The sequence below is a fragment of the Schistocerca americana genome, chromosome 6 (genome assembly GCF_021461395.2).
Source record: "Schistocerca americana isolate TAMUIC-IGC-003095 chromosome 6, iqSchAmer2.1, whole genome shotgun sequence".
Lineage (NCBI taxonomy): Eukaryota > Metazoa > Arthropoda > Insecta > Orthoptera > Acrididae > Schistocerca > Schistocerca americana.
The window spans coordinates 576,929,248-576,953,704 of NC_060124.1; the positions used below are offsets into that span (position 1 = coordinate 576,929,248).

The window sequence follows — 24,457 nt, forward strand, 5'->3', positions numbered from 1 at the left end:
GTAAGACCGTTTGTGTTAATTTCTGGCGACGTAAGGAGTTTCTTCCACCCTCCTTACATCTAGGACCTGGCAACCTTCCGTTTTCGGACGTCGCTAAATTCTTGGGTCTTATGTTTGACAGAAAACTGTGCTGGTCCTCCCACGTTTCCTATCTTTCGGCTCGCTGTCTGCGATCCCTCAACACCCTCCGTGTCCTGAATGGTACCTCCTGGGGAGCGGACCGAGTGGTCCTTCTCCGCCTCTATCGCGCCTTAGTGCGCTCGAAATTGGACTATGGAAGCATAGTTTACTCCTCTGCTCGGCCGTCTATTCTTCGTTGTCTCGACTCTATCCACCACCGTGGATTACGTTTAGTGTCTGGAGCTTTTTACACCAGCCCTGTGGAAAGCCTTTATGCTGAGACTGCTGAACCTCCGCTGTGCAATCGGCGAGCAGTCCTTCTGAGTCGTTATGCTAGCCATCTGTCTTCCATGCCTGCTAATCCAGCCCATGACATTTTTTTCGACGCCTCCTTTGATGCAGGGTATGCAGGCCGCCCCTCCTCCCTACTACCACCGGGAGTCGGCTTCCGTCAACTGCTCCATTCTCTTTCCTTCCGCTTTTCTAAAACCTTCTAGACAACTTGGGGTACAGCACCGCCTTGGCTCCGTCCCCGGGTCTGCCTGCTCCGTGACCTTTGTCAGTTTACCAAGGATGGTACCCCTTCACTTGTTTATCGTCGGGCATTTTCTGCTCTATGTGCACAAATGACGGAAGCCAATTTATTTACACTGAAGGCTCAAAAACATCGTTTTGGTGTAGGGGGTGCCTATATTGTTGGCGACACCCCGAATCACTTTCGGCTTCCCGACCAGTGTTCGGTTTATACTGCGGAGCTTTACGCTGTTCTCCAGGCTGTCCACTACATCCGCCGCCATCAGCGGATACAGTACGTTATCTGCTCAGATTCTCTCAGCTCTCTCCTCAGTCTCCAAGCTCTTTATCCTGTGCACCCTCTGGTCCACTGGATTCAGGACTGTCTGCGCTTGCTCCACCTGGGGGGCGTCTCGATGGCGTTCCTCTGGCTCCCGGGACACTTTGGTATATGTGGAAATGAGGCGGCCGATATTGCAGCCAAGGCTGCAGTCTCTCTTCCTCGGCCAGCTATTCAATCGATTCCCTTCGCCGATCTACGGAGCGTTCTATGTCGACGTGTTGTTCATTTATGGCACACGCATTGGTCGACACTTACCCATAATAAATCGCGGGACATAAAAGCTCTTCCTTGTGCTTGGACCTCTTCCTCCCGAACGCGTCGTCGGGAGGAGGTAACTTTAACTAGACTCCGGATAGGGGACTGTCTTTTTAGCCATCGACATCATTTAAGCGGCAATCCTGCCCCACTCTGTCCCCACTGCTCTCAGCTGTGGACGGTGAGACAGCTTTTAATTGAGTGCCCCTATTTTACTCCGTTACGCGCCCGTCTACAGCTGTCGCCTGATATATCGTCGATTTTAGCAGATGACACGCGCTCAGCCGACCGCGTTCTCGAGTTTTAGTGCCAGTGAAATGACGTCAGTCATTTGAAGCTTTTTTTTGGGGACAAGCAACCCCTTTCTGTAGTGGATTTTTAAGCCGTCCTTCTGCTTTTTAGTTTCTCCAATTTTATGACTTTCGTTCCCATTGCTGCTGGTTTCCATTTTCGGTTTTTTACTGTTTTCTAAGTCACGGATCGGGCGCTAATGATCATAGCAGTTTTGCGCCCTAAAACCAAAACAAAAAAAAAAAAACAGCAAGGTCAGTGGTTTATGTAGGAGATCGTACATCACGCGACGACAAAGATCAAGCTTGGGGCTGCCATGGATGTGTTCATGTCTGTTTTGTGGGTTTTCGGATCTACAAATGATATTGCTATTCACATGTCCGGCAATGTGGAACGTTGCGTAGGCGGAAAACAGACCACTTTTTCAGGTAGTCATTGTCAGCATTTGTGGGAGTCACCATCGCACACGGGAATGCATACCGCAGCAGACGATCGGTTGGCTGCAATGCGTGAAACACTTGCACGTTGTACGCAAAAGGCGTAACACGTGATGTGACGCATTTAGTCTCGCCTCCTGATGTTCGCTTGATGCAGGAAGAAATGACTTACGGGGCTGGGTTGAAAGATTGCACTCTGTCAACACGTGCTTGAGACACAGGCGACGTCCAGTTCGAACGAGGTGTTTGACACTGTCTCTCTCTTGGAAGTTGTTGAACCATCCCATTCTGCTTGTTTCCGATGGTCCCCTTCCACAGTGGCGTCACAATTCCGCGGCACATGTCACAGATGTGGACTCGACGTACCGGATGACACATTGCTGCCTACACAGGCGCGGCCGCTGCAGACGCCGTACCCGTTGCTATCGTGAGCGTGTCGATGCGTCAGTCACTGCCCGCTGTCCGCGTAACACCGATCTACACCTGCCTGCGGGCGTGCTGTTGGAAAGTGTTATTCTGTCGGACGACGTCGCGTTCCATCCTGGTGATGTCTGTCTGTCTATCCCTCCCTCCCTCCCTGCCTCACTGAAGGTTATAAGGGCCGTAAATTGGTCTTGCGGACAATGCTGTTTCCGGTGACTACATGTACACACTGTAAAAGAGGTCATAAAGAGGGGTTGGCATGAGCATATACTAGATAGAATAGGAAGAAAGAGAAATTCCTGCGTGAGGCCATATGTTACCCTGACTTAACTGTAAGAAACGTGACTCTTTTCCTTTCTTCTTCCCTCCTTTTCACTGTGATCGGAATGAGTTACGAATTAAGATTCTAAAATATTATGAGATTATAAAATAATTTTTTTTACGGTATGTAACTGCTTTGACAAGGATTGACGAAAAATGCTTTCAGTAGACGATAAAGTCGAGCTCTATGGACAATGTGATGAAACAGCGAAGCCGAGGAGTCAATAATTTCCAGTAGGGAGTAGCTGTTCAACCAGAGAAAATTAATAGACTTAATCAATAAATATGGACATAGAAATACTGAAAATGTAGTATGGGAACAGAAACCATACCGTGCAATCTGATGCAAAATGTAAAAATTGAATTCTATGTCTACTTAAAATTGAAAATATGAAAAGCTGTATTTGTAGTTAGTAAGAAATGTTAATGATAAAAAAAATTAGTTTTGGATACATGTCTCTCTAGCAGTTAATATATCAAGTTAACTGAAATTTTACGCGGAACTGTTTTAAATCTGAAACGTGTGAAACAATTGTGATGGTAATGCACTTTGGGTCCCGTGAAGTAAGTATGGTCCAAGTAGTCCCACGAAATAAAACGTCTCCTTTACGTAGTACAAGTGGGCTATGAATAAACGATGATTACTGTAAAGTCAGTACCACCATTAGTGTTGTTCATTTACAGTGTACACTCTAAATATAAACAACAATCTAATGGCGGTACTGACTCGTATATTATGAAAAAATTATTGAAGGATGATTACACTGACCCTCGTGATCGAAAATTTGAAGCACATTCTAGTGCCGCTCTGATTTCATATGTCACGAGCGCAAGTGCCTACAGTTTTGATTTGGTGTTGAACGTGGAACTGCGGGGATCCACAGCTGAGAGAAACTCTGTGAGACGGTCGTCATGTAATTGCAGCACTGTTCACCCCAGCTGTGATGGACGAGCGCACTGCGTAGCAGCTACAACTGTTACAAATTTGTGACTGTTGCGGCAGAGACGTGATAACTGCCACGTGTAGATATTGCCAAGCTGCCCTCTAACAGCCCTGAACATCAGATCTGAGAAAAACCTGAAACAAAGCCCAGGTCAGGGATTGGGTAGCTGAAGGCCAAGACGTGAAAACTGACACATGATTTTGGCGACTAGCGGTTCCAGCAGCTCTCCCTCTGTGTGTGTGTGTGTGTGTGTGTGTGTGTGTGTGTGTGTGTGTGTGTGTGTGTGTGTGTGTGTGTGGGCACGTGCCAAGGTAAAACCACTGGCGAACCTGTTGCCTCTTGCTGACCCAGACACGTGTCTGCTACATCAAGGATAACCGCCCGTGGGCGGCGGTGCTAAGAATTTGGTTCGCCGTGGCTCTCCAATATTCTCTGTCGACAGTGAGTGGAGTGCCTGTGTAACTGGTCTGCGCGTTATGCGTAACGTTTTACGACACGCAGAACGCTACGGAGAAGGTGGCGCTGTGCCTGAACATCGCTCTGGCATTCGGTGAGGGGAGGGCGGGGGGATTGTTCAGATCCCGATTCAGCCCCCTCCCCCACTTCCTTCTCAGTAATTGCTTAAACCAACTCCGGTGAATGCTAGAATGGTTCCTATGAATTAGTGCTTAGGGGATGCCGAAGATAGCACCGACTATAACCGTTATGTTGCTGAGGGAACGTATTTTTTTCTTTTTTTCTTCATCGCTTTGCATGTGCACTACAATCTAAAGGGTTAATGCAGTACTGATATCATCAGCACAGCCTACGTAAAGAGTTGGTCGTTTCGGTTTTTCCCGGCTCGTCGAAAATTTGCTAGCCAACTCCTCAATGGTCTTCTTGAAGAATGTTTGCCTCTTTGTTTTATATTGTTCAGTTGTTTTAGTGGTTCTTCCATTTCGCATATGGCTTGTGTGTTCCTCGTACATTATCTGATGTTTTAATATTTCAATTAAGTTTCGCATAGTTTAGCTCAAATGTCATCTCTTTCTGGACATTAAAGTACATCCAGCCACAAATGTAAGGAAGCTTTTTAGCGTTTCTGCTCCTCAGTAGTCAGTTTTCGCATCCATATAGGTGTGCAGGTATTGTCATAACCTTATAAAATTTCAATTGATCGCCTACGTAAATTTCCTTTCCCAAAGATATAGTTCCATAGAAATAGGTTGGTGTGACTTAATTTGTATTTTATTATTCGCCCCATATGTAATACTCTACCATAAGTATTTAAATGTATAAACTTGCTCTGTGATCTGCTTGTCAGTTTACATCTGAAACTGCATACACTGGGATCCTAAATATGTCGTTGGTTTCCTTTCCTTAACAGAGAGGTCAGATGTATTCTCTGCCGACTTTAGTTAAATTGAAAACAATTTCTTGTTGCTCACTTTCATTCTATTACTTCCTCGTGTAAAAAAGCAGGGTACTAACATGCACATCAATAATTTTAAAACGTGGTATTTTCCCAACTTTTGGATACATCAACTATGAGTGGGTGAAAGAAGACACCCATGTCTGACTCCTTGGTTTATTTCAACCATACTCTGTTCGCTACTTTTATTTGTATTTTGCTCTGCATACAGGGTGAGACAGGAGGAAAGGTACGTGCTTTGAGATGCGATAGTATTAGTGATTCTGAACAAAAAACTTCATGTGGACATAAGCCCTATTGCGAATGGTTTCCTAGGTCGAACACGTCTAATATCACTTTTGTTCGTTTCTCTTTAATAACTCGAAGACCGCACACTCCAACGAAAACATGTCTCAGTACACATTAAACAAAATTTGCTACAAAAAATGTCTTATCTATTTTTTTGTGTAGGACTAACAGTTTGCGCGGAGACATCGCGAGAATATTGAAAATCTCGCTTGACGCGCGTGCGCTGTAGGTTAGGTGCCTTTTGTAGGACCGTTTGAGGTAGTTTTCAGACTTCATGGACCACAACCGTCCTGTATCAAAATGTCTGTCTCAACTTCCTCTATATTACTGTGGTACGTTGTAAACAATGACAATGAATGATAAAGAAAATAAATAGAAATGTACAATAAAAGTGTCCTGTCTCGGAAACCATTCGGAATAGGGCATATATCCACATCAAGTTATTACTTAAGAATCACTATTGCTATCAGATGCAGAAGGATGTGAGTTACAGTAAGTACTGGGAGATGAAGCAGCTTGCACAGGATAGGATAGCATGGAGAGCCGCATCAAACCAGTCTCAGGACTGAAGACCACAACAACAACATCACCCGTCAAAACATGTACCTTTCCTCCTGACCCACTGTGTATATAAACCCTGTGCAGCTCTTAAAAGATAAACAGGATCCTTGTATTGCTTAAAATTTCCAGGAGTTTGTCTAGATTTACTTTATTAAACGCCTTTCTGCGGTCAATAAAGGCAAGAAAATTGGGTTAATGGAAGTCATCGTGTTCTTCCTTTAGTTGAGTCGTAGTGAAGAGCGTGTCTGAGCACGATCTTCTTTTGCTAACATAATGAGGAGCATCTGCCACTGGTGATAGTCATTATGTTAACATTCCAGCGCACAATTTACTTATGACGTATTTATATTAGAAGGGTAATACGTCTATATTCCGTCATCGTCTGTCTCCTTTCTTATAAATTTGGCATACCTGGGCTGCATTAGATTCGTCCGGTATATTACCACTTCGCCAACACACGTTAATAAAATCCGGTGTTCTTATTTTTGTAATATTTGGTGCATATTTTATCAATTAGATATTGATTTCATTACATCCGTGTTGACGTGTTTCACAGAACTGTTATTACGGGTATATGTTCCCTCGTAGTTAACGTATTTGTGATGATGGGCTATCATGCAGGCTATTTAATGTAGTTTTAATGTACTGGTCCAGTAGACTGCAATGTGCTTCTGAAACCACGAAGACTTGCCACGACATCGAATCCTTAACTGACTAAGAAACCACAAGAAACCACAAAACGTTCTAAAGCCGCAGGGTTCTATCGCACAAATTGTTAGACATCTAAAATAGGGTAGGCCCATCTGACTTTCCATAAATCATTTTCCAGTGTGTAAGCTGATCAACATCGTAGATGTATTAGGAGCAGCGTCGGACTACCGTGTCACGGATATAATCGTCGAATTTGTTTTGGCCGTCACGGTCAACTTTAATGCAGAAACTGGTTAGCGTACTCGGCCTAACCCTATCTTCAGTCATGAAAGAACAGTGAAGTGGAAACTCGAAGATTCTCAACAAAAAAAGCAACATACAAGCAGTAATACCTAAAAATCACAGTGCAGTCGTTAAAAGTATAGTAACACGTCGCAAGTTATAGTAAGTACCCAAGAGGTAAATTTTGGCACCAAGTGTCAGCAATTATAAGCAGTTATTGTAGTTTGATTTTACGTCAGTGGATGTATACATGCGAATATAACGGTGTTGGATGGGCGTCGCGAATGCCTCTGGCAAAGGATGTATTGGCAGTTACCAACTACTCAGACTTAATCTCCAGCATAACAGTACGGTTAAGTTTAAATATCGTGGTAGGAATAACTTTGGAAAATGTGAAGCGTCAAATATTCGTGTATTACAGTACTGCAAAGCAGACTGTGCAGTGACACTAGATTGACCACCTGTCAAAAGCCAGAATTACCGTCCCTGGAGCGTGGACAGCTACGATGTGTGCAGAGGGGGTCAGTGAGTTTCTGGAAGGTAGCGACTGGAGTGCGGAGCCATGTCGACTTCAGTCCACGGCCAGCTGCGGCTGGTTTCTGGGCTGAGCATCCACGGCACATACGGCCCGATCGAGGTGGCGCCACATTCTGTCGACTGGGTTTAATTCCGGCGATTTTGGTGGCCAGGGAGTGCAGTAAACTCACCGTGGTGCTCTTCGAACAACACACGTACACTGCGAGCTGGTGACACGTTGCGTTGTCCTGCTGGTAGATGGCACTGCTCCGAGGAAAAATAAAATTTATGTAGGTATGGATCCATACTTGTGTTGATCCAATATGCGTTCCAGAATAGAGAGATCACCCAGGGAATGCCACGTAAACAGTCAAGAGACCGTAACTCTCCCTCCTCCAGCTTAGGTGTTGGTTTCAGACCTTTCAAGTCGTACATGCCAACGGCTATCTGTCCTATGAAGCATAAAACGTAAGGTCTGGAAAGGCCACCTGTTGCCCGTGATTTGACGTTTAACTGCAGTACCGGAGTGGAGTCCACCCTTCGTCGTCAGTCGGCGTGGATACACGAAGCAGGCACCTAACACAAAGGCCCATACGCAGCAACGTTTGCTGAACGGTCGTTGAGGAGATACGCTTGGTGGTTCGAGGATTCGTCTGGGCGGTCAGTTCAACAGTTGCACGTCTATCCGGCCGTACACACCTTCTCAGCAATCGTTCACCCCTGTCGTGTATGGTTCGTGGTGCACCACAGTTGCCCCTGCGAAGGTTTTGGACAGTGGCGTTTTGCCATGGACGACATTCTTTAACCATGGTGGCATAGCCAATGATCGTGCCCTTTTTGACGTCAGATACATTGCTCCGTTTCCGCATTACGACGACGACGACTGTACACGCTTTATACACTCCCTATTTGTATTGCTGCCACCTGCCGTCGCAGTGGTTGTTGCTCTTTGATCTGGAAAATAGGTGGTAGTCACATTAATGTGATTGGAACGTGCAGCACTGGGCATATAAGAATAATAATTTTCTGCTCACAAGAGAAGTATCCCAACTCGTACCGCCAAATCAGCGTGAAAAAGGTTTCCAAATACGGCGATGCGCCTGTTTACCAAGCATCGGTTATCTATTACGTGGTATTCTCTCTTCAATGATACAGGTTTTTCGCTTTCACATTTGTTGGTTTTCATATAAATACAGGATTATACAGACAAATGATCGTGGTGGTGTTAGAAAACGCACACAGGCGGGCGCGCACCGATCATTTTGAAATTACTTCTACTCGGTTTTAAGCGTTCGAGCTGGAGCATTCCCATTACGTGTAATGAAGACATCAGCGAGATGAAGGGTGTTTATAACAGTGTCCGAAAGGCTGGCTTGCAAAACAACGGTTCGACGTGGTCACATTGCCAGAATAGGGTTAATGAAGATACCAACGAGCTCGGAAGGCTGTGGTGCAACAAGAAAGTAAGTGCAGTTCGATGTCGCGTAGTATGCCAGGCACGCTGAAAATCGAAACTCACAAATCCGCACTGTATACTGGCGGCCGGTGCTGAGTACCAATATCACTGATATTTCGACGGAATTCCACTTTCTTCGTCATGTGCCCACTTCAGCTTCCTCTGCGTGTGGACCTTGTTGTTGCGCTGACCAGTCCGAAGATTAATTTGATGTAAATCTGCACTCTCTCCATTATCAGATTGGTTATTTTTTAAAGCTCCAGAGCCCATCTTATGATTCCGTCTTTTAGTGAAGCAGTATCATAAATTAGTGTTCCCGCCAATTTGATTCAGTACATCCTTCTTAGTTGTTGAAACTACCCATCTAATGTTCAACATGAATGATATCAAAAGTACCTGGAGACCTAGTTGCGGTGATTAATAAGGAATGTATTTACACTTCGCTGTTGTCATCTTGAGCTAAATGATGTCTGAATGTTTGTGGAGGAATAGAAACCCATTCATCATCCGAAAGCAGAGAAGGTAGGCTTGTTGGACGCTGGGATTTGGAGCGAAGTCAGCATTGTAACTCATCCCACAGGTGTTTCATTTGTTCAGGTCGTCAGTCTCGGCCAAGCAGTCCATCTGATAAATGGTGTTGTGCACCAATACTTGACACACAGGTGGTGCTTTGACAGGGTGCGTTGTTGTGCTAATACTGTTAGTCACCGTCTCCGAACTGTTGCTCTGGTCTACACACTAGACGATGCTGCAAAATGTGTTCACATTCTTCCGCATTTAGCGTTTCTTGAGCGCAACTGCGGTACCACACAGTGATCACGAGAAACACTGTACTGCAGCAATACGTCTTCCGGACTCCGCTGTTGGCACTACACATAATGGCAGGGTAACGCCCTCAAGTTATTTGCCACAGCCAAATTCTTCCATCGGACTGCCACATGATTCGCCACTCCGTATCGCCGGTGTTTCCAGTCATGCACTGCCCAATGGCGTTGCTCGTTGCGCCGCCTCAATCGTTGCTCAGCACTGACTGCAGAAATGTGTGACTTATGAGGAGACGATCGACCATCTTACCCCCACGGATTTTAACTTGCTACAGACAATTATTGTGCTAGCTGTACTCATGGCAGAATTTTGGAACCAACGAGTCATTCTTTCCAGTGATTCCACTCGATTTTTCTTGTAGCAACATTCCAAAATGCTCAACTGTGCCTTTCTACCAGTGCATGAGGTCTGCTCTTCTGTGTCGTCGTTGACACTGTTGAGGCGTGTGCCAGGAGAAGCAAGGGGGAGGATGTTGCCTGCTGTCTAGTATACTCTTCCTACAACACAACTGCACTCTTGTATTGACAGGGTTCTTCATTCATAAGAACAAGAAGCTGCTTATCTTCAAGCAAGTTGTTGTTGCACAAGCTCTTTCGTACTAGTCCACGTTAGCCTCACTGATGATGAAGTACAAGACCCCCCCATAAACAATACACTCTCGTAACCGGTGATCTCAACTGACAGACGCCAACTAGAGTAGCGTCGAGAGAGTCAGTGAGCTGACTGCGACTGACTCAGACTGACTGGATATGACTGAATTGTCCCTCCAGTGGCGATGTAAGTACTGGCTGTCGAGAGAGCGTTGGTGACGCATTGCCTGCGAGTCTGTCTTTGGCCTCTCTTCTGATAGGTGCGCTTGCTCCAGCACCTGCTAACGATCATCTCACAACCTCTTTCCCGATCGGTGTGCTGGCGACAGCTTACACCAGCACATGCTCCGTCTCGTTTTAGCTGTGGTTGTTCCTTTGTTTTTCTATTTCACAATCACATAATGGACAGTGGGCAGCCTTAAAGTGGTTGAAACGTCGATGATACGCTTGTTGCTCAATTCGACTTCGAATGACAAATTCACATTTGAAGTCGGTGAGCTCTCCTGAAGGGTCTAGTCCGCTGTTCTTGCGTCTGTACTGACAACCCAATACTCGCTGTCTCCTTTTATATTAGCAGATCCGCCTCTTGTGACTCCTAGCGGTGAATCCTGCCTTACGTGGAGTTTTCTGATAGCTTCGATCAGATAGTGTACCTCTGTAGCACGACATTTGAAAGGATTTTTATTCTCTTCTTTTCTGAAGTGTTCAGTGCACTATCCACAACTGGTGCAGTACTGATGATGTATGAGTGCTGAACACCTGTCGTGCGAGAGAGCGCGTGTCGGTAATGTAATCTGTGTTCTGTTTTCCCCGGCACAGTGCTTCCGGCGTAAGATGGTGGTGCAGCTGGGCTCCCGCGACGTGGGCCCCGACGTGCGGGGGCGGCTGCGGCTGTGCGGCCCCTCCCGCGCCCCCGCCGTCTTCACCGTGGTGGGCGTGCTGCTGGCCGCCATCGGCGCCTGCCTCGCGCCCTTCTGGCCCTCGCTCTTCAACTACGTCCTCTCCACGGTAAGCCAAACCTCACAACTACTGCACCTCAGCTCTCTGTACTGTCTGTCACCAGGGAACACCTGGCGCCGCTTCCTGTCGTACGTGGCTGAAACCACGTGCAGCACCTCGCCCAGAGGAGTGACGCTGCAGACCTACTCGTGTCCATGAAATACATCAAATGTATTCGAAACTGCAAATATGGACAATCACCAGTTGTATAATGGAATGACAAGGAACATTTGTGCTGGACCGGGACTCGAACCCATATTTCCCGATTTCGCGAGCACTTGCCTTACCACTAGGCTATCCGAGCATGACTCATCGCCACACTAAAACTTCCATAAGTCGTCAACCATGTGTCTACATCTTGTACTCGTACATCCAGTATACACAGGCGAGACATTTTACTTGAAAGCAGCGTGCCCGGTGTCGGGCGGATAAATGCGATATTGCAATGCCTGTGTTATTTCGGATTACGATGTAATGTTCCTTTGGACACGCACGGCTGCCTACATGTGGAAGTTTGGATCTGGCCGTGAGTCGTGTTCGGATAGCCTAATGGCAAGGCGAGCACTCGCGATAAGCGCGTAATGCGGGTTAGAGTGCCGGTCCGGCACCAGTTTCCACCGTAGTCATTCCATTCTACAGCTGATCGTTGCCCACATTCGCAACTGCGAACACATTTCATGTATTTCGTGATGGCTGTAGTCGCCGCTGCATCTCCAAAAGAACATGGCTCGTAATTCGGAGTGGCACAGGCACTAAAATATCATATTAATGTCCAATACCCATAAACACCACCATAGTACTTGTATATGTAACCATTCATTCTTCTTTACTTCAAAACAGTTATTTAACTTAACGCATTTTTTTTCCCACACGACGTAAGCCAGTTTATTCTTAGAATACCTTTGTCAATCAGTTTGAACGTAAAACTATTCTTCAGAATGTAATTTTTGATGGTTTGAATCATACTTAATAAACAGGACACAAAAGGGTGTGATGAATAATTCAGACCATGTCGGAAAGGTAGAAAATTTTAATGACTGCGAAGAAATCACAAAGGCTGTCCCACAGGATTCAATTTTGGCTCCAGTCCTATTCCTTATATAACTGAATGACATTCAAGAAGCAAAATTGGTAATTTATCATATAATACTAGTGTTAAAATTTCCATTAGACAGATCAACAGAAGTCTTGGTAAATGATATCTTCAAACTGGTTCTCTAAAAATGGACTCTTCATAAATTTAAAAAAAAAACATTTAGTTCTGTACAACAAAGAGTCAGACCAACAATTGATATAGCACATGAGTAGCAATCAGTACGTAGGGTTCAATGCTCCAAATTTTTGAGTGTATACATGATGATGAAAACTTGAAGTGGAAGAATCATACTCCTGAGTTCCTCGAAAAATTGGTTTTGCTCTTGGTATAATCGCCAATGCTGGAAACAAACGTATCGAACTCTTGACATATTCTGTGTATCTCGACCCAAAAATGTCGTACGAAATAATTTTTTTGGGTAACTCGTCACTTAGAAATAAAGTATCGATTGAACAAATTCGACCAGTGAGAATAGTATGTGGTGTCAACCCACGGATGGCATGTAGGCAGTATGAGAGAAACAATTTGTATGTACCTAAAACACTACAGGCGAAAAGGACGTTCATTATCCATTGTTAAAGCTGTCAGTGGCTGACAAACTAGTTCAATACGCATAACAAAAATATTCAATCATTTGCCGAACAACATAAATCTTCAGACAGGTAGCGAAGAAAGTTTTAAACCTAATTGAAAGTCATTTCTCGTGGACGACTCCTTCTGTTCTGAAGACGAATTTCTACTTAAAAACTGGTAGCCAGTAAAAAAAATTACGTCGAATAAAAAAAATGATTTGCCGTTGCAAAAGTAGTACTGAAAATGTGTTCATTAATCTTAACGCTAATTTTGTAAACATATCTTGTAAACTGATGGAAGAATTGTTAAAATGATCTGTGGAACATGCTACCATCTAACTCCAAGAAGTTACTTAAGACCCTTTTCAGATTATAGTGATAACTGGCTTTGTATTCAATGTTAACAAATTACTCTTTATGAGAAACGCTTTCCTTTCTCATAGTTAGTCTGCATTTTATATCCTCCCTACGTGGGCTGTCGTCAGTTATTTAGTTGCCATAATGGAGGATAGGCCATGTGAATTGGTGAAAAGTGAAACTTTCACCACCACCACCACGTACAGTCGCTCTCCAATGCTCTGTATTCCACTTCAACTGGACTACGGACCTAGACCGCTACTGGGTGTGTTCGCTATGTCGGGTGTCGACAGTACGCCTCGCGGGTATGGAGTCGCGCTTTGAGAAGTAAAGAAAGAGGATCACATTTTAATGCCCCTTCAACGACATGGGCAGTAGAGACAGAAAACGAGCGTCGGTCGAGGTGTGGGACATGACTGAGGGGGGGGATCATACGCCCAATACATCATTTTTAACTTCGACACCTTTAACGGAAATAGGGAATACTAACTTCGAAGAAATGGGACATGGCTGAAATGACCGCTGGTGGATGGCAATATTCTTTCTCAGCCTCGTGATGCCAATTGAGCAGCTACTTGACCGAATAGTGGTGGTTCCAGGTCACGAAAACTGCCAGGGGCCGGGAGATGGATGCGGTGTGCTGACCCCCACGTCCTACCATAATGCATCCATGGTGCGTGGGTCGGTCGGTCGGTCGGTCGGTCGGTCGGTCGGTCGGTCGGTCGATATTACCTTAGCAGCAGTGAATGTGAATCTTAAAGTAAATGACACTGAACAGTTGTTGTGGAACTTGTGATAGGGATTATATAAGTAGTACGAGTGGTGTGTGTGGGGTGTGTGTGTGTGTGTGTGTGTGTGTGTGTGTGTGTGTGTGTGTGTGTCATTGAAAGTCATTTCTCGTGGACGACTCCTCCTGTTCTGAAGACGAGTTTCTACTTAACAACTGGTATCCAGTAAAAAAAATTACGTCCCCCCCCCCCCCCCTCGCGCAACCCGTCGCAGCGTATAACCAGTCAGCCAGACATCTTCATGGCTGTGAGAAGGAACTGTTGACCGGGGCAAAAAGCATTAGATGTCAGGTGTGATGCGTAAGGGTTCCAGAAACAGCTCCGATGTCTTTCCGTTACTTCTTTCGAGCACAAAAAAAAGTGATGGATGGAGAAGAGGTGCCATCAAAATGTGCTCCCAATCCAATCCAGATCGTATAAAATACAGTACACACAACCTTACAGCGTTCACTCTCTCGATGTCTTCTCTGCCCCTAACCTGTGTTTTGCTGAACTACGTTTATAATGCTTCTTTCTGTTCAAAGTTTGTTCAGCATTCCTTCTTTTCTTTTTCAATTTTCTTTTTATTTACGTTTGGCCATGACAATCACGTGTATTTCTTTCAGTTGATGCGAAAAAGGCTTAATTCCGCGCTGCGACACTGAAGAAAACGCGATGTCAACCGGCCGCCGTGTCATCCTCGACCCATGCTGCGTGACACGGACGCGACGTGGGGCTACCACACTGCTCTCCCGGCTGTTGTCCTCTTCTCTGACCTTGGAGTCTTTGCTTTTCATTCATGTAGCTCATCACTTGGCATCACCAGGCTGAGTGGATCCGTCCCAGCCCTCACAGCCTCCCAGACTGCAGAGGCGCACCAACCGATAAGACTCTCACTATACGAGTGCCGGGGGTGTCACTGGTACTCTGACAGAAAGGAGCAAAGCAAGCAGTGGAACCGTGATTAACCACGGCCGCAAAAGGCAAAACCCCAACTGCCGTCGGCTGACGTGACGCTGAGAGTTCTTTGCAACTAGAAGAATTTGCGCGGAAAAGGCAGACGCTGGAACATACAGGTACAACCGAATCCCCCGTGGTAACTGAGGGAGGCCGTCAAAACGGAATGTTGCGGGTAACTGTCCGAGGTGCTTTTTTACTGCCGCCTAGGCCGACCATATTTTCTCTCACGCAATGTATGTTTCTGAAGAGGTACTCCGTGACTGGTTTCCCATTCCTCGGATGAAGAAACCATTTCGTGCAGGCATTTTCAGAATGACGAAGAGGTGAATTGCGAAGTAGACGGTGCTCGTAACTAAGCTTTCGCTACGTGACAGTGTAGACTGAAAATTATTTGCCGTATCGATACACAACTTTACAGGAAATACTTTCAGCCTGTCCACTGCCCGATTTCCTTCCTCACAAGGGAACCTCCCCATCGCACCACCCTCAGATTTAGTTTAAGTTGGCACAGTGGACAGGCCTTGAAAAACTGAACACAGATCAATCGATAAAACGGGAAGAAGTTGTGTGGAACTATGAAAAAATAAGCAAAATATACAAATTGAGTAGACCATGTGCAAGATAAGCAACATCAAGGATAATGTGAGCTCAGGAGCGCAGTGGTCCCGTGGTTAACGTGAGCAGCTGCCGAATGAGAGGTGCTTGGTTCAAGTCTTTCCTCGAGTGAAAAGATTATTTTCTTTATTTTCGCAAAGTTATGATCTGTCCGTTCGTTCATTGACGTCTCTGTTCACTGTAATAAGTTTAGTGTCTGTTTTTTGCGACCGCACCGCAAAACCGTGCGATTAGTAGACGAAAGGACGTGCCTCTCCAATGGGAACCGAAAACACTTGATCGCAACCGATTCCTCACAGGAAAACACGTCTGATTCATTCTATACGACACTGGTGACGGCATGTGCGTCACATGACAGGAATATGTTGTCGACCCACCTAACTTGTACACTTGGCGAATGGGTAAAAAGATTCTTCTACATTGCCCGATTTAGGTTTTCTTGTGGATGTTAGAATTACTCCCAAAAAAGTGATGAAAACATAAGAGTTTGTCACATAAACTGCAACAAATGAATGCAACAGTTTCACAGTCGCACAGTTTTCCCTGTGCTCTGTCAAAACATATGTTTTTAACGTTTTCAAATTTTTCCGTGTTTAGACCGTCAAATCCTACATATGTCCAAGCAAATCTGAACATGTCCTGGAATTCTGGAGAGCGAAGTTGATTTATATAAAAAATTACCCGAGGGAAGACTTGAACCAAGGACCTCTCGTTCCGCAGCTGCTCACGCTAGCCACGGGACCACTGTGCTCCTGAGCTTACACTATCCTTGATGCTGCCTATCATGCGCATGGACTACTCAGTTTTTGTATTTTGCTTATTTTTTCGTAGTTCCACACAACTTCTTCCTGTTTTCTCGATTGATCTGTGTTCAGTTTTTAAAGGCCTATCCACTGTGCCAACTTATAACTAAATCTGAGGGGAGGTGCGATGGGGAGGTTCCCTTGTTAGTAGTGTGTCACGACTTCACGTTAGGCGCACCTACCGTATGCCGACGTAGGGTTGAAACACAAGGTGAACAGCGTTGCTCGTAAAGCTGTTTATGAAAACAAGAGCGATAGCGATGCTGGATTTCACTAGTATCGACGAATTATGGAGAGGTCCTCAATGTTTCCACAGAGTATAATTGTCCGACGATCACTCCTTTTCCATGGGGGCCCTCTCATGTAGCCAAAGTACAACCACCTTCTAGAACATTTGACGAGCAGCTGAAATGTACGCCTAAATCAAGGTCACCGCCTAGTAATCCGTAGTCGAGAAAAATATTACACTGAAGGCTGAATATGTAGAGTGGGGGCTATCATTTCTCTGACACTGAAGTCTCGATGCGTTAGTTAAACTCTGGCCCCCCACCGAAGCTGAAAAAACAGATGAAACTCTAACAATGCATATATTTTGCTATTGTGGCTTGTACGGAGCAGAGAGCACGTCCAGTGTTTCAAGGCGACTGAAAATCGAAGATTTTTCTCTTTTCACAACAAAGCATAGACTCCAGAAACTTGTACCCACTTTAAGAGTATGTGCCTAGTTTCGCTATACTCACTTAGTAGACAGGGATTCTCATTGGGCTATGAACAAATGTGAAATCGAATACCAATCAAGCAGGTTAGGGCCTTAAGGAAAAGGACGACTTTCCTTGTGAACGCTGTCAGTTGCAAAACATGAAACTTATTTGCAGGCTCTGTTTTTGTGCGCCACTGATGCAGATCAATATAACTCTGAAAAAAGTTGACTTCTCGTCACGAAGAAACACGAGAGGACATAATTCCACGAGATCCCTAATAATAGCAGGTAAGTGCTGGAATGTTTCCCTGAGTTAGAAAGATACTGTACCTTACCTCGTCACAATTAGAACAGATGTAAGGGTGCGATAGGAGTGGCTACATTACCCAGAAACCGTGGGGATACTTTATATCGACTTCGTTTGCAACTCAAAGTATAATATGTGCCGCTGTGCGCGTGTATACAGGTCTACCCGCCAATGTACGGAGGTAGGTTTACGGAGAAATTTGGCTACATTTCCAGTATAAGTATTTATCGTTAAAACTTAGTTTCCTCTGTTCCTTATTTATTATTGAATCTTCAACACATAGTGAATATTTCTGCATACTTGTATTTTCCGGAGTTCGTGTCTAGAGAAATCCTGTACTGAAACACACAGTTTCCAATATAATATATATATATAATCACTTGTGTTCGGTAGCAGTCATGTCTGTTTCCATCTCATCTTTTCCTTTCATAGGTAATGGAGAAGACTGGCCACTCTTTTTGACTTTAACAGATAAAATTATGGAAAAGTAATACAGTATGACCTATCGCAGAGTTTCTACTATCCGTTGACTCTCTAGTTGACAGCTCTGTGGAATAAAAGAAAATTGATTATTTTTGAGAAACAGTCCGAACGACTAGATTTTCTCACAAGGCTAAAGAAATATAGTGACACTAACGCTCACATATCAAAATTAACACCTTGCGCATAATAAATGAAGACTCAAAGGGTTCCCCCCCATATTATTGGCAAAGTCTCTGAAGTTAGTCTCCTTTGTTTCGGCGTAGTTCACTCACTTAAGGAAGGCATTGAACGTGACCTTGCCTTTATCTGATACAGCGCGAAATACCTGCTAGAAAGGCGACACCTGCTTAATAGCTACTTCGCGCGCAACCTTGGGGGAGATCGCGGTACTGCAATAACCTGTTGCAGCTACGTGCTGCTCCAGTACTCTCACTACTACAAAAAAAAACTAATTCGTAAGTAATGGCCTATCTCACGGACCCCGTTCTAGACCTCTTTACCACAGAAAACATTGATTCCTCTGTAATCGAACCTAGGACATTTGCGTTACTAGTCAGTAGTGCTAAACAGTGGACGAACAGGCTATCTACTGCAAAGCTGAAGTGGGGAGGGGAACCAGAGGCATTCTGCAGTAATTATTCGGTCGTTGTAGCGTGCTGATACCTCACGTAAGTCGCACAGTCGTTAATTCAGGCTTTTCTCTCGGCCAATTATAAATTCTCCTTACCACACTTTACCACATAAGCTATTTACAATAATTATCGACACGATGGGGGTGGTGATGATTGCCACATGTTGCTGTTTCTGTCCTTCAATCCGAAGACTGATTTGAAGCAGCTCTCCACGTCTCTGTTCTCTGCAATTCCGCTCTTCTCTACATAACTACAGCAAACTACATCCATTTATATTTTTTCTCTCTCTTTCTTTTCCTCCCCCACACCCACCCTCTCCCTCCCGCCCAATCATATTCTTACTCCCACACTTCCCTGTATTACCAAATTTACTAAGCCTTCGTACCAGAGGCTGTAGATACAACGATAATGAATACCACACTGGGTAGTTAAGTTACAATGGCAATAACAGAGTAATGTCAAAAAATCGTAGGTAACAGAATAAGTACTTAAATGACCGATGAGAGGAAGGGATACAAAAATCTTCAGAAATACAGCAACATAAATAACTTTGAAATGAAGTAAATAAAAAGCCAAACGGAAACGACGCAGGAAAAATGTTTATAAATCTAAAAATATCCGAGCCATTGTGAATAAGAGATAGCGGCCGGTCAAATACTTTCCGAGGGAAATCTCCAAACAACCGTATGTTTCGAAAAAAAAAAAAAATGGTTCAAATGGCTCTGAGCACTATGCGACTTCTGAGGTCATCAGTCCCCTAGAACTTAGAACTACTTAAACCTAACTAACCTAAGGACATCACACACATCCATGCCCGAGGCAGGATTCGAACCTCCAACCGTAGCGGTCTGTTTCGAAAAGTTTCGACATGTGATGCTATCTGCATGCCCAAATGCCCTCTGTGTGTGTCGATACTTGCATAAATGAAGACATCTATTTCTGGATTCTGTGATTTCGTTTTTGGAGTGTTTCCTTAAGACTTGTGGAGTGCATAGGAGCCTGTAGAATAACTTTCAAAACTTACGGCTGTTTTTCGATTTTCTTTGGTAAATGTACGCCTGAACTACTGATTCAATGTACAGAAAAGGCAAAACAATCTTTGCGGAAACAGAAAGCAATGGTGTCAACATTAATTGCGAAGGAGTAATTTTACCTTTAACGCAGAATCGAGCGCTGAGAGGACGAAGCCTGATGATATAATGAGTAGATATGGATGGCTTAGGGAACCCAGAGATTAATAGAATATACGACAAATAAGGCAGAAGGTGTAGCCAACATTCCTTTGGGATTTCTAAACTCGTCTGAGGAAGTGGCAGCCCAATGACTACTCAAGTTGGTGTGCAGGGGACACAAGAATGGAGATAACCATCAAACTTCCGAAAATCATCCACCCAATCCCCAAGACAGCAAGTGAAGATGAGGGCGTGAAGTATCGCACGATCTTCTTAAAAGCTCGTGCACCCAAGTTGATGACAGGAATAATGTAAAGAAGAATACAAAAGAAAATGAATGTTACGTGACGATTAGTTGCACTATAGGAAGGTAAATGCACATGAGGGCCATATCTTCTTGATAACGGAAGCAAGTCATAACAAAAATCAGGACAGGTTTATAGGATTTGTTAATCTATAAAAACTATACGAAAACGTAGACTCGTGCATGATGTAAGAAATTCTGAATACTGAAACGGAGTAAGCTATCCGAAAAGACTAGTAATGATCAAAATGTTCAAGAATTGAATTCAATTATTGACCACTCCATTTTTAATGTATTTTATACACAGAGGTGGAGCTGACACATTTCGGAGCCTTGCGCCCTCATTCTTAAGGTGGCAAGCAGATAAGTACCCATCTGTGCACTGAGATGTTACTAAGCGTGATGCACATTATGAGCTCTCTTACACTGCTGGGTATCGATAACTTCATTTTTAAGACTGTAAAATTATACAAAACGACACTATACGATTGAAAGTATTTTGTGCATTGCTGCTTACATTCGATGGTAGTAGTAACATAACGAATTTCGTAAATTTATTTGAAACATTTCCAAAATTTTTGATTGTCGATACGTGAAGAATATATATGAGCTAGTTTAAATAGTCTTTGCTAGCGACGTAAATAATTGGTTTCCTCGCCTACAAATGTAATCGATGTTCTTCGTCTCTCGGCGGGAAGAGAAGTTGTAAGAGTTGTGTGAAGTCGTTGATAAAGAGTAGACGTCTTTCGTGTTTCATTGGAGTTTGTAGCTCTTGGGTGCAGATAGTAGTTACTGTGATCAACCAGTCCTTTAAAGCATTTTACGAATACAAAAGTTAAAAGTGTGAACATTTATTATTTCATAGTTGGTGACCCATCGAACTTAAACAATCCTGGAAAGTTTCAGGTTTCTTGTACAGGGATATTAAGAGACAAGAAACTTACTCTGGAGACAAAAAACCTACAAGTAAAAGATATGAAGTGTATTTGAGTGTGTCCACTTTTACATTCAGCAAATTGATATACATCTGTAGTTCGTTTGGTCAATGGTGGTTTGACCTTTTATTGGAAGTGACAGGTTACAGCATATAGCTTTTTTAAAGTGTACGTATCTTAATAGTTAAAGTAAATTTTATGCTAATAAATCTCGTGAAGTTACAGAACACAAATTGAAACAGACAACAGAGAATTTTCATAGCTTAAGCAAGAAGCGATAATTTGACGTCCTTCTGTTTTCTCGGTATCCATATTTGGAATCCGTTGTGTACTAGGTAATGATCTTAGAACCAGAAACCTTGCTCAAACGAAATTAGTTTTAAGAAGCTAGGTAGAAAAGCTTTTTTATTTATTCATCTCTTAACACAATTGTCATCTACAAACCCTGAAATACATCCACATATGCTGTTGCGGAGAGTATAACACCCAAGAAAAGACTGGATTTGGCGGCCAAGTTGAAGACGGCGCTGCCGCGGATGCTCCTTTCGCTAATGAGTTTTGCGGAGCAGGACTGCCACGGCGGACCTGTGACTTTCATAATGCTCTAGAGTCTAGGCGAAGGCCGGTCAAGTGGAGCGAGGCGCACCTGGCTGTCCGTGAAGATCTTGCGGCCACACGCTGTCCGACATGTGGCGCGTGTGGTACGGGTAACGTCACACTCCATATAAGTTCTTCATTCGTAGTGTACGAGTAGCTTCTGCTCAAAACTTCTCCAGCGCGCTATTGTAGCATATTGGAGCTAAATAATAAAAATGTATTTCCCTGACTTTTTACTTCAGCCCCGTCACTGCAGTCGGATCGATTCCACTAACTGGACTGACCTTATGATGCAGTCTCTAAACAAATTCATTCTGGTCACATATTGTAATATTGATGCATATAAAAGTCAATCTGACGTACCATAACATCAGTTTTGATATACTTCGAAACGAGGTCATCTGTCACACCAGTATTACACACATTCTTCAGGAGTACCGCATTCAATACACCATCTGGTATGTCCTAGACTAGAGGGATATTTAAGTTGATGTACATACATACACATACATACACAGACATACGTGCACAGAGACATACGTGCACACAGACATACGTGCACACAGACATACGTGCACACAGACATACGTGCACACAGACATACGTGCACACAGACATACGTGCACACAGACATACGTGCACACAGACATACGTGCACACAGACATACGTGCACACAGACATACGTGCACACAGACATACGTGCACACAGACATACAATATCGTGTAGATGCCCTGCAAGCACGCAGAAACGCCACAGCACAACGTGGCATAGACTCGACTAATGTCTGAAGTAGTGCTGGAGAGAACTGACGCCATGAATCCTGCAGGGCTGTCCATAAATCCATAGGAGTACGAGGGGGTGGAGATCTCTTGTAAGTACCACATTGCAAGGCATCCCAGATATGCTCAATAATGTCAGAGGTATTTGGTGGTGAGCGGAAGTGTTCTTGGAACCACTCTGCAGCAATTCTGGACGTGTGGGGTGTCGCATTGTCCTGCTGGAATTTCCCAAGTCCGTCGGAATACACAATGAACATGAATGGGTGCAGGTAATCAGACAGGATGCTTACGTAGGTGTCACCTGTCTTATCTAGACGCATCAGGGGTCCCATATCACTCCAACCGCACACAACCATTACGGAGTCTCCACCAGCTTGAACAGTCCTCTGCTGACATGCAGGGTCCATGAGATTTTCTCCATACCCGTACGCGTCCATCCGCTCGATACAATTTGACACGAGAGTCGTCCGTGCAGGCATCATGGTTCCAGTTGTAAACAGTCCAATGTCGGTGTTGACGGGCCCAGGCGAGGCATAAAACTTTGTCGTGCAGTCATCAAGGGTACACGAGTGGGCCTTCGGTTCCGAAAGCCCATGTCGATGATGTTTCCCTGAATGGTTCGCACGCTGGCCCATCATTGAAATCTGCCGCGATTTGAGAAAGGGTTGCGCTTTTGTTACTTTAAACAATTCTCTTCTTCAGTCGTATTTGCAAGATCTTTTTTCCGGCTGAAGCGATGTCGGAGATTTGGTGTTTTATCGGATTCCTGACATTCAAGGTACACTCGTGAAATGAAATGGTCGTACGGGAAAAATCCCCACTTCATCGCTACCTCGGAGTTGCTGTGTCCCATCGCTCGTGCGCTGACTATAACGCCACGTTCAAACTCACTTAAATCTTGATAACCTGTCATTGTAGCAGCAGTAACCGATCTAACAACTGCGCCAGACACTTATTGTCTTGTGTAGGCGTTGCCGACCGGAGCGTCGTATTCTGCCTCTTTACATATATCTGTATTTGAATAGGCATGCCTGTACCAGTTTCTTTGGCGCGTCGGTGTAGATAGGTAAGCATTAGACGTCTCAACATCGACAAGGTTAATAAGAGTCGTAACACAGTGTAAATGAACAAGACTGGAGAGAGGACTCCAGTTGAGTGCGGCATGTAGAATTGGAGTATAAACAGTGTGCATTACGATTATTTTACTTCAAGAAACAGATCTGTTCGAACCAAAGGTGGTAGAATGATGGAGTCGCTTAGGGAGATAGCTGGCAGGTCGGGTAAAACGGCCAGTGTCAAAGTGTAAGTGTAGCCAGAGGTGCGGGGACAGCGGCTGAGCACACTGGCTTCACCCGGCTGCAAATCGTGGCCCATGGCGACACGACTGAAGCCTCTGGTCGGGGGTCAGAGGGCATCCTTGATTCCTACGTGTGACTGGCCGCATTAGTGAAGACAGATAGCCTCGCCCGCGGAGTGGAAACAGAATCGATCTCAGTCCTCTGATTTGGAGCGAAGTGGAAGGTTTAAACCAGAGCCTCATACCACTCTGTGATCTTGGATGCGGGTTTCTCGGCCTTTGCTACCGCCTTTGCTACCGGCTTTGGAACTGTAGGGGCCCCCCATCCCCTATCCCACCCATTCATAAGTCAGTCGCGCACTACACACAGGAAGTTCCTACTAGCGTGGTGTAGTAAGTGTGACGTGCACATATGGATTTTTATTCAGATACATTCTGATACCACACACATTCCACCCATAATAGCAGAAGACGATATGTGGCAGACAGAAGGCCAAAATAGGAAATGTCTTTTTCCAGAATTGTTTTATTACGAAAGATTCTACTGTGGTTTCTCCTATAAATCTTCACACGACCGCCAAAAAGTCAGATACCGAAATAAGTGACCATGCGTTTGAAATTCGTCCGAAATTCAAGAACGAAATGGCGGCTCGATCTGAAATAATATCCATAGGATTCTGCATTTGAGTACACGAAAAAAAAAAACGCACTTCTTCTAACAATGGTCTACCGTAGGACGATAGAGGGGAGAAGCGTGCTTAGGTATTTGGGAAAAAGCAGGACTTCAGGTTTTCAAGAAGCATTATCCAACACACACAAAACTATAGACCTGCATCGTTGACGTTGGACAATT

General features: G+C 44.5%; 1 protein-coding gene across 3 annotated transcripts in view; it reads left to right on the forward strand.

The window, feature by feature from the left end:
• Positions 1 to 24,457, forward strand: part of LOC124619496 (protein croquemort-like) — a 267,151-nt gene that overhangs the window by 84,327 nt on the left and 158,367 nt on the right. For all 3 annotated transcript variants that reach the window (XM_047145912.1, XM_047145911.1, XM_047145910.1), the window contains one exon: positions 11,047 to 11,235. In XM_047145912.1, coding sequence (XP_047001868.1) covers positions 11,062 to 11,235 — 174 coding nt within the window. In that variant the 5' untranslated portion in view covers positions 11,047 to 11,061. The remainder of the gene's footprint in view (positions 1 to 11,046; positions 11,236 to 24,457) is intronic.